General features: G+C 40.4%; 2 protein-coding genes across 7 annotated transcripts in view; one reads left to right on the top strand and one right to left on the bottom strand.

The window, feature by feature from the left end:
- The window catches only part of METTL8 (methyltransferase 8, methylcytidine), a 39879-nt gene extending 37652 nt beyond the window's left edge, over positions 1-2227 (bottom strand). The window contains exon 1 of the mRNA XM_042456292.1: positions 2057-2227. Within this exon, the coding sequence (XP_042312226.1) occupies positions 2057-2103 (47 nt within the window). The 5' untranslated portion in view covers positions 2104-2227. The remainder of the gene's footprint in view (positions 1-2056) is intronic.
- Positions 2228-2320: 93 nt separating this feature from the next.
- The window catches only part of DCAF17 (DDB1 and CUL4 associated factor 17), a 32516-nt gene continuing 20299 nt past the window's right edge, over positions 2321-14537 (top strand). Inside the window, exons 1-5 of one of the 6 annotated variants that reach the window (XM_042456224.1) lie at positions 2321-2416; positions 2944-3022; positions 7371-7595; positions 10555-10658; positions 14253-14343. In XM_042456224.1, the coding sequence (XP_042312158.1) occupies positions 7422-7595; positions 10555-10658; positions 14253-14343 (369 nt within the window). In that variant the 5' untranslated portion in view covers positions 2321-2416; positions 2944-3022; positions 7371-7421. The other 5 variants (XM_042456234.1, XM_042456245.1, XM_042456274.1 and 2 more) reach the window with 5 other exon arrangements.

The raw sequence follows: 14537 nt of genomic DNA, 5'->3' as shown, positions 1-14537 counted from the left end.
GGCATTTAAAGCAGTGTTAAACTGTATTATTTCTGCAGTGCAGATGAGGCCTTAGTTAGGCTATAGTCCCGAGACCCTGAAAAGTTTAATCAAGAGCCACATTTCAGTTAATCAGTCGTCCAAAGGAAGGGAATTCAAAAAGTGGGACACTAGGGCTGCATCCGCACTGCAGAAAAAAACCACTCCATGGCTCCATGCTATGGAATTATGGGAACTGTAGTTTGTTGCAGCACCAGAGCAACTGTTTAGGGCTTGTACAGTAATGCCATTTCCAGCACTCTCAATTCAGAGCAGAAGCATATTGGCAGCCAGCCAGGGCAATTCCTTCAGAGCTAGTGTCATGTGGCTCCTAGAAAGCAGGATGCACAAAGTGTGGCCCATGTACCTTCCCAGCTCTATTTTATTTTTAAACCAAAAATTCCCCCCACATCTCTAAGAACTGGGGGACTGGTTTTGTGATAGTTTTGGCTGCCTCTGGCCAGGGCACAGACTTACTATGGCCAGGTTATCCCCATCCAGGAAAGAGTAGCTGGTGGGCATCAAATGAAGTAAAGTAGCAAAGTCAGTACAGGTTGAGTTTCCCTTATTGGGAACTCCAACACCCAAAACATTTTAAATGTGTGGCTGAAATATTGATGGCTCAATGTACACAAACTTTGTTTCATGCACAAATTTATGTATAAAATTTACCTTCAGGTTATGTGTATAAGGTGCATGTGAAACATAAATGAATTTCTTGTTTAGACTTGGGTCGCATTACCAGGTTATGTCATTATGTACGCATATGCAAATAGAGATATTTCAAAATCCAAACAACATACAAACCCAAAATCCAGAATACTTCTGGTCCCAAGCATTTCAGATAAGGGAGACTCATCCTGTACTAAGCAAAATTTCCATGACTCGAATCCTGTATTTCTGTTGTTATTGAGTGTCTTCAAGTCTTTTGACTTATGGTGACTCTAAAGCAACTGTATCGTGGGGGTTTCTTGGCAAATTTCTTCAGAGAGGGTTTGCCATTGCCTTCCTCTGAGGCTGAGAGAGTGTGACTTGCCCAAGGTCACCTAGTGGGTGTGTCTGCGTGTGTGTATAGTTGTTGTGTAACTCCAAGTCATTTCTGACGTATAGTGACTGTAAAAGGTTTCCTTGGCATGATATGTTCAGAGGGGGTATTAGCATTGCCTGAGGCTGAAAGAGTGTGACTTGCCCAAGGTGGGTTTCCATGGCTGAGAGGGGATTTGAACCCTGCTCTGCAGAGTCACAGACCAATGCACAAACCACTACACCATGCTGGCTCTACAGATCATCCCCAAGTAATATGGCCCTCAAGATCAAGAACAAAAACTCTCCCTGCCCCTAAACTTAGCAAAATAAACATTTTTAATTAAATGAACCAGCATTTGAACCCTGGTCTCCAGAGCCCTAGTCCAACACCCAAACCACCACACCATCACCTTGGCTCTCAGTCCTGGGTCCCTCTGCTTTGAGGCACCTCCTATATAGAAAGCAAAACTATTGGTGTGTGACTGTTTTTTAATCTAGAGCAGGGATTCCCAAACTTTGGTCCTCTGTCTAGGTATTTTGGACTCCCAGAAGCCCCAGTCAGCTTGGCTAATAGCCAGGAATTCTGGGAGCTGAAGTCCAAAACATCTGGAGGGCCAAAGTTTGGGAACCACTGCTCTAGAGTAAGGCTGCATCCGCACACTGCAGAATTAATCTAGTTTGACACCACTTTGGCTCAATGCTATGGAATCTTGAGATCCCATAAATAATAATAATAATAATAATAATAATAATAATAATAATAATAAGCATTAGTATTGTCTATTATTATTATTATTATTATTATTATTATTATTTATTGTTGTCGTGTATAAATATTAAACAATTTTAGTTTTGTGAGATAGCCTTTCCTATCATGCCACAACCAACTACAGTTCCCAGGATTCCATAACCATTGAACCATGGCAGTTAAAGCGGTGTCAAACTGGATTATTTCTGCAGTGCGGATGCACTCAAATCATTGATTGATTGGGGAAAAAACACAAAACTATACCTTTTAAAACTCTGCACTGCAGGAAACGTTTCCCGGATATCCTTCATTCAACCTCTTCTCCAAATGCAGCTATTATGCTTTTCAAAGTGTGGCTCCTTGCTTGTGCAGAAGAAGCATTGCAACCAGGACAGATTCCTCCTCCTCTGAAGTTCTATCCCAGCCCAGAATGGGAGCGCAGTGCATCCTGGGAGTGGTAGTTCCGGAGCTCGCAGGCTCTCTCTTCGAAAGGTAGCTATGGAAACTACCCTTCCCACTCAGCATTGCGAAGCGGCCATTAAAAAGATGGCTAGCAGTCCTGTAACAACTCCCTTTCCTGTGTGCTGCTGCTTCCCTTGTTGGGGTGCTTTTTAGGGGCTCATGGTGGGTGAAAGTGGAGCCCTCCTCACCACAAAGGAGGACAAGGCTGGGCAGAATGGAGGACGCTCCCTTAAAATGGAGGGACATGGCCAAATAAATAACAAGCTCAAAACCACCCCTAGAAATGTCAATCCATGCTTCTTGGTCACTCTCAAAATGGAGGATGGTTTTGTTTTGGTGTTTTTTGTACTGCCTCCTGGCTGGACACAAGGCTGATATATGAGACATGTCCTGGAAAAAGAGGACCGCCTCTGGTCACCCTGTTTTGGGAGGCCAGGTTCCTAACTCGGTGTTCGTTAATTATTTAACTATTAATGGTTGTTTAATAATTGATAATTGTATTATTACTGATGGGAGAGTTGGGGAGGGGGAGGGTTATAATGTTATTATAAGATATTGTATTGATATTGTATTTTATTTTAATGTAAGCCTCATCGATCGTTCGGAGGAGCGGGATATAAATAATTTATTATTATTATTATTATTATTATTATTATTTATTTTCTTATATTGTATATTGTTCCTTGCAGTGTGTGGAAAAGCCTTTCTAACATGTAAGAAGAGGAATCCTCTCAGGGAAGGGTTTGAAACCAAGGAAACTGAACTTTGGTAAGCAGATTTAATGCTTTCAGACACCAGCTCTTTCTTTCTCTGTGTGTGTTTATGTGCCTTCAGGTCTCCTGTTGATTTGTGGTGAACCCATGAATCTCATAGGATATTATTACTGTATTATTATATTTATTGGTATCACACTGTTTTCCCAGAACTGGGACTCTGAGCGGCTTCACAACATTAAAAGAACAGTACCGTTAAAAACATAGAAAAGAGGTGTATGAAAAAGGAGTTAAACTATTACAGTGTTAAAACAGATAGCTATTAAAAGAATAAAATAACATTAAAAAAAAAATAAAACTGTATAAAACATTTTAAAATGAAGCAACATCCCAATCCGGCCCTTTTACAAACATGAGATAAGGCGTACTCAGAGGTGCTTTTAAGACAGTTCCTTCCTTTGAAATAGGGATGAAATTTATGGCCTATTCACACTATGAAAACAATCTGGGATGAATCCAGGTTGAATCCTTGTTGTTCACACATGTTCCGAATGTACTCAGTGCACTTTGGGAAGGGGGGCTGGCAAAAACCCCCACTTAATCTGGAATATTCGATACTGAGGTTTCCCCCTGAGTTTTCCTGAAAGATCTGCATCAATCTGCATCCTGTGGGCTCCACAATTCAAAAAGGATGTTGAGAAGCTGGAGCGTGTCCAGAGGAGGGCTACCAAAATGGTGAAGGCTCTGTAAACCATGCCTTAGGAGGAGAGACTTAAGCCCCATACAGACAAGCCAAAATAAAGCTGCTTCGGGTCACTTTGGAGGTAAGCTGTTTAAATGACACATGCATCTTAAGAGGCCAGAAGCTACACCAAAGCTGTGCTTCACTCCTTAGGACTGGTGTGTGGCTTTGGCGTGGCTTCCAGCCTCTTAGGACACATGCATCATTTAAACAGCATACCTCCAAAGTGACCCAAAGCAGCTTTATTTTGGCATGTCTGTATGGGGCCTTAGGGAGCAGGGTATGTTTAGCCTGGTGAAGATAAGATTAAGAGGTGATATGATAGCCCTGTTTAAATATTTGAAGGGATGTCATATTGAAGAGGGAGCAAATTATTTTCTCCTGCTCCAGAGAACAGGACCTGGAGCAATGGATGCAAGCTACAAGAAAAGAGATTCCACCTCAACATTAGGAGGAACTTGTTGAGAGTAAGAGCTGTTTGACAGTGGAACACATTCCCTCAGACTATGGTGGAGCCTCCTTCTTTGGAGGTCTTTAAACAGATGTTGGATTGCAATCTGTCAGGGATGCTTTGATTGTGATTTCCTGCATGACAGGGGGTTGGATGGATGGCCCTAGATATCACTTCCAATTCTATGATTCTATGATTCATTGGCAGTGTGAATAAGCTTCTGAATTGATTCTGATCACTCTGTATCATTCAGGGGAATGGAGGCAGCTCCATTTTATCTCAAAATGATGGCATGTACGAATAACAAAGAGATTACAATGACATTCGGGAACCCAAAACAAAATGGGAACAACAAACCTGATCTACATCAGCATGGCAATCTGCATCTCCTTGGGACAAAGAAAATGAGTGTGAATCCCCCCCTGAAAGATTCAGCAGCCAGAGCTTGTCCTCTGCCTGAGCTGAAGCCTAGATACCCCTATTCACATTCAGTGGAGATATAACACCAGTTGCTGAGTCCTTGCAAAATCATTTGCGTGCACATGGCCTAAGATTTTTCTCCCTCCATTTTATTCTGTATAATTTCTATGACTATAACTGAATTTTGGTAAGCAGATTTTATGCTTTTGCACATCAACTCTGTGTGTGTGTGTGCGTGCGCGCGCGCGTATGTGTGTTTGTGCTTTCAAGTCACCTGTTGACTTATGGCGAGCCCATGAAATTCATAATACAGTTGGCCCTCTATATCCATGGATTCCTCATCCACTATTCAACCATCCACAGGTTGAAAATATACACAAACCTTTATTTTGCCATTTTATATAGGGAACACCATTTTACTATACTGTATCATTATTTAATGAGACTTGAGGGTCCTGGAACCAAACTACAGCAGATGCCAAGGGCCCACTGTGATGATGATGATGATGATGATGATGATGATGATGATGATTATTATTATTTCTTACCCACCTCTCCCCATGAATTGAGGCGGGGGACAACAACAATTAACAAACAAACAAAATGAGTCGAAACACATCAATTAAAACATATAATGGTTTCTTGTTTTGTGCGTTCAAGTTGTTTCTGACTTACAGCAACCCTAAGACAAACCTATCATGGGGTTTTCTTGGTAAGATTTGTTCAGGGGAGGTTTGGCATTGCTTTTCCCTGAAGCAGAGAGCAAGCTGTCCCAGTGGGTTTCCATGCCTGAGTGAGGAATCAAACCCTGTTCTCCAGAGTCATAGTCTAATGCTCAAACCACTATGCCATGCTGGCTCTCAGGGTTTTCTCAGGCAAGTAATACTCAGTGGTGGTTTTGCCAGTTCCTTCCTCTGAAATATTGTTGACATCACCCAATATTTGCTGGTGATTTCCCATTACATTTCATCCCACTCCCATTCCCACAACTGTGTAAATGTGCTTTACATCTTGAGATCTGGATATCTCTCTGTACTGCCTCCAAATAAATGAGTTTATATCTACAAAAGCTCATGTTAATATAAAAACCAGTAAGGGTGCATGTACAGTTGTAGAAATAATGCAGTCTGGCACCACTTGAACTGCCATGCAGCTATCCTACAGAATCTTGACATTTGTAGTATTGTGAGACACCAGCACACTTTGGCAGAGAAGGCTAAAGGCCTTGTAAAACTACAGATCCCGGGATTCTATAGAATTGAACTGCAGCACTTAAAGTGTTGGCAAACTGCATTATTTCTACAATGAGTAGATGCACCCTTAATCTTATAGGTGCTGTTACGCTTTTTTTTCTCCACCGCTTCCATTCCTCCTTAGTATACTGTAAGAGACAAACAGAACTACATTCCTCCCTCTGTTCTTGCAGTCTTCGGACTCATGTCCCTCACTGATGCATGAGGGGTGAACGGAGGGGGAATGAAAGGGGTGTGTGCCTGCACCTATATTCAAGCCAATGGGGCTTGGAACAGATCCCCTGCAAAAAAGGAGAGTCAACTGTACTTCTTTGAAAACTACTAGAAGAGCTTTTGAGTTTCCCACACTTCGGTATTTTCAGTACAGCTCATATATGTTTACTCTGAACTGAATCCTATTATATTCAATTGTGTTAATCCCTAGAAAGTCCCAAAGGATGCAATAGGAATTCTTTCTGAGTAAGCATGTTTAGGACAGTAGTTTCTATGCAAATACAGTCCATCGTCCCAAACGTGGGTGATCTGTTCTAGACAACCACCATCCTCGCATATGGGAAAAAGAGAGAATGCTCAAGCCCCATAGAAAACAGTGGGGCGCGTGCTTTTGGCAACGTGCAGGTACATGCCCTATTACTCCTGCTGGGGCTTGCCTTCCACATAAGCTCAAAGCCGCGGGAGGCAAGCCCACCTATGGGGAGAGTGACTGTATTTCTTATAACATTATTCTACATGCGACATACAGTGGGCTCTTGGTATCTGCTGGGGTTTGGTTCCAGGTCTCCTGTGAATAACAAAATCCTTGGATGCTTAAGTCCCATTAAATACAATTGCATAGCAAAATGCTGTGCTTTACATAAAATGACAAAGTCAAGGGTTGCGCTTTGGAATTTTAAAGGTTTTTTAAAAATATTTTCATACCATGAATGGTTGAATCTGTGGATAAAGAATCCGTGGATATGGAAGGCTGACTATGCTTTCAGTGATGCACCCAATCTACTCCTGTGTATGTTTGTTCTAAAAATAAGGTCTGAGAGTGCTCATTAGGTTTTCCTTCCAAGTAGATGTGTCAGAGATTCCAGTGTTGAGATTACAACCAACATTTTACTGACAGAATTAAAAATACGTTGCTCCTTTGATAGGTAAGGTAGTCTTGGATTATAGGAAAAGTGCGATGAAAGAGTCAAGGTTGCTTTAGAACTGATGATAAACAATGGCATCAGAGGCTTGGAAACTAATAAAATACTCTGTAGTAATGTTTCTGTCTTCTAGACTCGGAAGAGCATTGTAACTTTCCAAAGAGGCTTTTATCATGCAAGCAGTTAAAAGGCACTGTACAATCTCCTTAGTAGTAACCACCACTGCGTTCTGTGAAATTCACATAAGAGTAACAGAGCATTGGATTGCAGGAGCCTGTAGACCCTCTTGAACAAAATGAGTGTGGGTTGAATCAGTATATGTAGGATTGTACAGACATCATTTTGCTGTAACAGATTTTTGAATTGGAAAAGTGAATCATCATACATTTTCTTCTTTTTAGCCACCTTCTGAATGAGTTGTGAGCAAAGTGAAAGTTGGATGTTTTTCCAAAATGGATTCTAATTCATCTACCTCAGCTACTACGACAAGACTCCACTCCTCTGATAAATATAGAATTCACAATATGTGTTGTCTGCTGATGAGAAGGTCACAGGGATTTTACACTAAAGATGCTGGTTTGGTTTATAGAAAAAACATGGAAATCCTGAAGAAGCTAATATGCCAGGTAACACTACTCAGCCCATTACTGCTGATGGGGGGCAGCATACCAAATATTGTGTAACTATGGCTTTTGTCAGCTCTAGTCAGAACAGTCAGTGTTGAGGAATGGTGGGAGTTGTAGTCTAACAGCACCTGGAAGCCTGTACTTTGCCCACCCTAACATTATATTCCTTGAATTCTTCTGCATAGAAATTTAAAATTGCCATTTTCTAATCTTCTGTACATTGATGTAGTGCTGTTTTCTACATTGATATCCTCTCCATGAAGGCAATGCATATTGTGTGAAGTAATACTAAGGAAGTTTTCTTTTTTTTTTTCCTCTGGAAGTGGTACTGAATCATGATTAATAGTACTTTTTGTTGTTTAAGGCAGTAGTGGCTGGTAGTTCCTATGCCTGTTGGGCAACAAATCCATTTTAGCTTTTTGTTAACTAAAAAGGAGTTTTATAAGATGCTGAAACTATTTAGTAATGGGCTTCAGCAGACAGAACAGTTCTTTTAAAGCCTGGATTAACACCTGGAGTACATTCAGTGGTTAACAACAGTCCATTCCCCTGTCACTCAAGAAGCAGGTGGCAATCAATCCTACCTCCCTTCATGTGAGTGATCTCTCTGTCAAGGGGAAACTGTGACAGGCCTCCTGGTTATTTCTGTCACACTGGAGATCACTCACAGGAAGGGGTTGGAATGGACTGTTAATCAGCTTCCTGATCAACAGAGAAACAGACCCTGTGAACCCCAGTGGCTGCTTCCCAGTAGGTGGGGATTGGGAGCATTGGAGTGGGATCTTTGTAGCACCGTAAATCCCCAACAGAATTCTGGCCATCGTTATTTACAATTTTTGCTCAACCATGAGTCACCAGCTGTCTTTAATGCTTTAATTGTACAGTCAGCCCTCAGTATCCGTGAGGGGTCTGTTCCAGAGGCACACACTCCCGGATGCCAAAATCCGTAGATCCTCAAGTCCACATTGTCCCCAATGGCAGCATGTGCATGCGGCCATGCCGCCATTGGGGCAACAGAACCTAATAGCGGTGCGGCCCACTGCCACAGGACAATGTGACTGTCCCTAATGGTGTGCCCATGTGCACACATCACCATTGGGCATAACGCATGCTTGCTGTCCATGAATCTGCCAATGGCAAGCCTGCAGACCCCAAAGGTCAACTGTATTGTCAGTGGTTCTCAAATTGTTAGTGGTTCTCAAACTTTCAACCATTATGATCCCCATTATATTTATGTGTGGACATCATGTTCCGTCCAATGTAGTCTATGAATAAAAATATTTCATTTGTTTAGTATGTGGATTTTTATTTCCATGTTCATGTATTATCATATTTTATATCGAAATAACATCATTCAAATTAGAACAAATTTATTTAAATAAATTCAATATTTAGCTCAACATGTGTAAACTTTACACATAAAAAAGTTTAGGAGGAGGAGAAGGGATCAGGACATCCAAGTTTTGCAAACCCCCCCCCCCTTTGAACAGCTCTCATGCCCCCCCACAGGGATCCCACCCCACAGTTTGAGAACCTCTGCTTTATGTTTTAATTGTAATTCTTTCTCTTTGATTTTACTGTTGCTGGGCTCTTTGATTTCCATTAGTGAGCAGAAACTTTGGGCATATTTTTAACAAAATAAATAAGTACACACAGTATTGCATCCTGTGTTATTATGTGTGATCTGTTAAGTTTTCTGCGCCAAAGCAGCGCTCCTGTTAATGTTTACATAGTCAGTTATTCTACTAGTAATGGAAGCAACCTGATTTTGCTAGACATTGTTGGCTCTTTAAATGCTGAAGTGAGTTTTTCAGAACAACTGATAGAGTAAGCAGGACTATATGATGGTAGATATTATTTAAAACAGTGGCTTTCAAACTCTTGTTGTCCAGATATTTGAAATCCACATAACTCCTGAACAATGATCATACTAGCTAGGGTAAGTGGGTGCTGTATTGTTTTACACTGTACTGTTTTAACTGTGTGTTTTTTATGTGTGTGCTTTTAGTTGTTCTGATATGATTAATAGTTTAATTCTGTTTTAATGTTGATTCTTTGTATGATTTTAATTATATTGTAATCATTTTAATTGGTAAGCTGCCTTGAGTCCTTATTTATTTATTTAGGGGATTTATATCACACCTTTCTCACAAAATGGGACTCAAGGCAGCTCACATTTAAAAAGAAAACTGAAACACTGATTACAAAAGTTAAAAAATATTACTAATATTAAAACATAAGTAAGAACTGCCTAGATGAAATCAATAAAACCATTAAAATAGCACAACACACTATACAAGTTAAATTCATCCACTGAAAGCTTGGTTAAATAAAAATGTTTTCAGCTGCCAGTGAAAAGAGAACAGAGAGAGGACTGACCTGATCTCCTGTGGAAGGGAGTTTCACAGTCTGGAAACAGTCACTGAGAAGGCTCTCTCTCGAGTCCTCACCAACTGCACCTGCGAAGGTGGTGGTACTGAGAAAAAGCTCTCCTCTGCCGATCTTAGCACTCAAAATGGCTTGTATAGGGAGATACAATCCTTCAGATAGTCTGGACCCACGTCTGGACCCAATATTGGGGAAAAGGCAAAACATAAATAAGAAGAAAAAGGATGATGATGATGATGATAATGATAATGGACATCCAGAACATATGAAGGACCAGCGTTTGAGAACCACTGATTTACGATTGTTTGGTTAGACTTTATATTCAAATGCATGCTGTGATTTATCAATTGCACTCCAAAATATACAACAAAATATAAGCAACAAAATCTTTTCCTTGAGATAGAAACACATTTTAAAAATAAAGTCAGGAGTTTGAATTCCTAAGAACTTTTAGTACAGTGGTGAAAACATCATATACTTTATTTAAAAAAATAATAAACATAATGAATTTTTATGGACATTTTAAATTTCTAAACCACAGACCTTTCTTTATCACTGTGATTTATTTCAGGAAAATACAACATTCAGAAATGTTTGGATTGGTCATTCTACATCCCCAATAACTTATCAGAGTGGAAGGATCTATTTTGATAATTATCGCCGCTGTGTGAGCAGGTAACTATAGCATTTTTAATATTAAAAAACAAATCTCCATTATGAATGCATTATTCTTCCAGATCTTGTGAAGAATTGAGTAGTTTTGTCCTGTTGGAACACAGGGATCCCATACAGAAATATTTATATAATGGAAGCCTGTAAACTTTTTAAACTGCTTATATCATTTTAAGTGTATGCTTTAAATTGTTTTAATATTGTAAATAATATAATCATTTTAATATGTAATTTTATGTTGTTCTTCAGTTGTTAACTGCCTTCAAGTCCGGCTTTGATTCTTGGCAGCCCCATGAATGAAACATTTCCAAGACCTCCTGTCCTCAATCACTTTGCTCAGGTTCTGCTCACTCAGGGCCGTGGCCTTCACAATTGAGTCTATCCAATTGAGTCTTCTTCTTTTTCTATTGCCTTCTACCTTTCCTAGCATAATTGTCTTTTCTAATGAGTCATGCCTTCTCATAATGTGACCAAAGTATGACCGAATCAATTTAGTCATTTTGGTTTCCAGGGAGAGCTCAACTTGATCTGTTCTAGGACCCATTTGTTTATCTTTTTGGCAGTCTATGGTATCCTTAGCTCTCTTCTCCACACATCTTAAGTGCATGAGTATATTGTAGTCATTTTAATCCACAAGACTATCTGGAATTTGAAGTCAGCTAGTGAAATTAAATGGCCCAGAGGAATCGAGAGAAAGTAGTCACATGACACAAAGTTAGCTTATGTAATTCAGTTCCATGTGGTGTTATTATGGTCTTTGTTCTAGATTTTTTTTAAAAAATGTACAAATTAATGGAAGATGGGTCAGCCATAGCTCAAAACAAATGGGCAGGAAAGAGCAGCTTCTGGCTGCTTCAGGGGCAGGGTATGTAGATGATGCACGCCCTTGGAGCAGCCAGAAGTTGCTCTGCGGCCACTCAAAGACCACTCAAAGACCACTCAAAGCTGGCCAAAAAAGGAGTATTGAAAAAGCACTCTTTGTTAGCGGCCCATTTGGCTGTAACAGCAGCCAGCCCCAGGACTGCGGCATCTGGTCACCATAGTCCTGGGCCAATTGGCCACCAGTCTTCTTCACCCCTCTGTTAGCTAAATGGAATCTCCATGTCCATTTATCCTATATCTCTGATCACCAGGTGATGGGTTTGGCTGTTGGCAGCTGTGTTCAATTTACAGATTTTCCACAAACTTCCAGCTGGCCAATTTTAAAAGCAAACTGGAGAACTAGGCTGATACTTTAGTGTTGCTCTTTTTATTTATTGTCAACTCCAGGATTTCTTCCTCCTTGTCGGATTGCCTTTCGAAGTAATAATTAGCAGTTTTGGAATTTAAATATGAAAATTTATAATTATTTCAGTTAAATTTGTACAGGGCTACAACTACAGATCCTAGCAGACATTTGTTATTGTTATTTGCCATCTAGTCAATTTTCACTTATAGTGACCTATGAATGAGATTCTTTCAAGATTCTCAGCTGCCCTCTTCAGGCAGTTCAGGGCCCTGACTTCCTTCCTCTTTTCCTTTTGCCTTCCATATGTTGAATTCAACCCTTTCACTGGTGTTTACTTTCAGATCCATGTCCTTGAAATGGCAGCATCTTTGAGAGATGCTCTGCACGTGCTTGGCAAGCTGGCATACTGTGTAATTGTCAGCAGGATTGAAGTGTGTGTGAAATGGCAGGTTGTTTGCCACTTCCAAAGCCCTGTGGGCTCATGTCAAGAGGAATGCATGTTGTGTGAAGCCACTGAAGAGGAAGTCTTGCCTTATTTGAGGCCACATGGTTGCTTTTTCATTTGCTCTCCCCCTAATGGTTTGTAGGGGGAAATTATTTTTGTCAATCCCAGACCAGGGCAGAAGAATTCTGATTCTGAGACCTCTCCAGAAGATGAAAGGGCTTTGGATACAATGTTGTTGTTGTTGTTATCTGCCTTCAGGTTGTTTGCAACTTGTGGCAGCATACTAAGGCAACCCTGTCATAGAGTTTTCTTGGCATGTTTGAAGAAACATCCTTTGAGGCTGAGAGTGTGATTTACCCAAAGTAACCTGGTAGTTTCCCAGGGAGTCACCTGTGGAATTCGAATCCTGCTTCCCAGAGTCATAGTCCAATGCTCGAACCACTACACAACAAATCCAATCCAATCTCTGTCATTTCCCACAGGATGTCCCATTCCAGGGCTCTTGGCTGCTACTGATAGATTGATGCCTGCAGAACATTCTGTAGGTGCAATTTGTGCCCTCGGGGCAGAGAGCATCCCTTCTCTTGCCTTTTCCTAATCCCTCTTGGGTGGCTGTCAGTGGATTTAAGACTGCTTTGTCCAAAGCTAAGAGAAAAGAACAGAAGCCATAGTTGTTTCCATTCCCTGGGAGTGTAAATATTGTTGTTGTTTTATTGTGTCCTTCTTGCATGCCAAAAAACTTTAAAGTTGCTTTTACTTCTGGCACTTTACAGTTCAACTGAGAATTCATGTGATTTGGGATTTTACTGTGCCCATGTTTTTGTGTAGCTTTAATTTTTCCCTGTGATTTTATAGAAATGGTTTTAGATCAGTAAATAAAGGCTTTGTTGAAATATAGCAAGAGAGAACAGAATATCATCCTATTCATTCTCATGAGTGAATTTGGATACCAGGATCTGGAACTCATCCAGGTAGAACTCCAGAAAGACACAAGGCAGCCCAACTGCTGTTGGACTGCAGCTCTCTAACAGTTCATTTATTTACCATATATTGTATGTATACTCGACTATAAGTCAACCCCATGTATACATCGAGGATAGGTTATGGGGCGAAAATTATAGATTTTGATATGACTCATGTATAAGTCGAGGATAAAACTTAGGGGCATGTGACAGCGGATGTAAAGGATGAATCAAGGAAAACAATGCCAAACAACTTACAAAATTATAGCAGGCACAACTGTTTGTGCTCATCCTAAAGGCCGGATGGATGAGAGAGTAGAAGGCGGCGGCGGGGGGGGGGGGGGGTTCAATGCTTCCAGGACAGATTTTGTTCTTGCTTTTCACCAGGGCATGGTTCCTTTTGTAAATAAGAGTTAAAGTACATTATTTACATTGACCTATGGATGCGTTGACTCAGGTTTTGGGGGTCAATTTTTTGACTAAAATTTCTAGATTTATACATGAGTATATACGGTATTGTGGGCAAAATTAAATGATTTTTGCTACGACACTAGATGAAAATAGAGTTGATTGGACATGGCTGTTTTCCCCAACTTGGCATCTTCCAGAGGTTTTGCATTACAGCTGTCATCAGCCCAGAATATAGACCTTGCAGGTTGGAATAGTTGGGCATTGTCCATAAGATTGGTGGCTACAATGTACCTGGGCCTCTTTTTGGAAAAGGCAGAATGAGCAGGTACATCTAAGAGCCTTTGCTGGAAGAATCTTGTGATAAAGAAGAAGAGAGGAGAGGAAGGCTCTCGCATTCTGAATAAGGATCAGGTAACAATGCCACAAAACTGGGAGGAAGATCTGAAGGCAGCTCACACAAAGCATGAGGAAGGATTGATAATAGTTCATAAAAAGTGCATTTGAATAATGGAAAGTGAAACACCTGAATTCCCTTTTTTCCTACCTCTTAGCATCACACCAGAGCCAAGGATAATTTATGAAATGCCAGCATGCCCTAAATCGGAAAAAATAGAGGATGTTTTATTATTGGAATGTCCAGTGGTAAGATTCTTTTTTTGAACAAAACAACTTTGTTTAGCAGAAAATGGACCAGACTCCCTTGTGTCTTATTTAGTGTATGTTTTTTTCCCATCCGCCTTTTAATTAGAAGTCCAACAAATGAAATAATCTCTATGGGGCATCTTATGGGACTGAAATAAGCAGTATGTTGTAAATTGAAGTCTCAGTGGACAGCA

This window comes from Sceloporus undulatus, chromosome 1, assembly GCF_019175285.1.
Source record: "Sceloporus undulatus isolate JIND9_A2432 ecotype Alabama chromosome 1, SceUnd_v1.1, whole genome shotgun sequence".
Lineage (NCBI taxonomy): Eukaryota > Metazoa > Chordata > Lepidosauria > Squamata > Phrynosomatidae > Sceloporus > Sceloporus undulatus.
The sequence above is the reverse complement of the archived record's forward strand: the minus strand, read 5'-3'. Positions and strand labels throughout refer to the sequence as shown.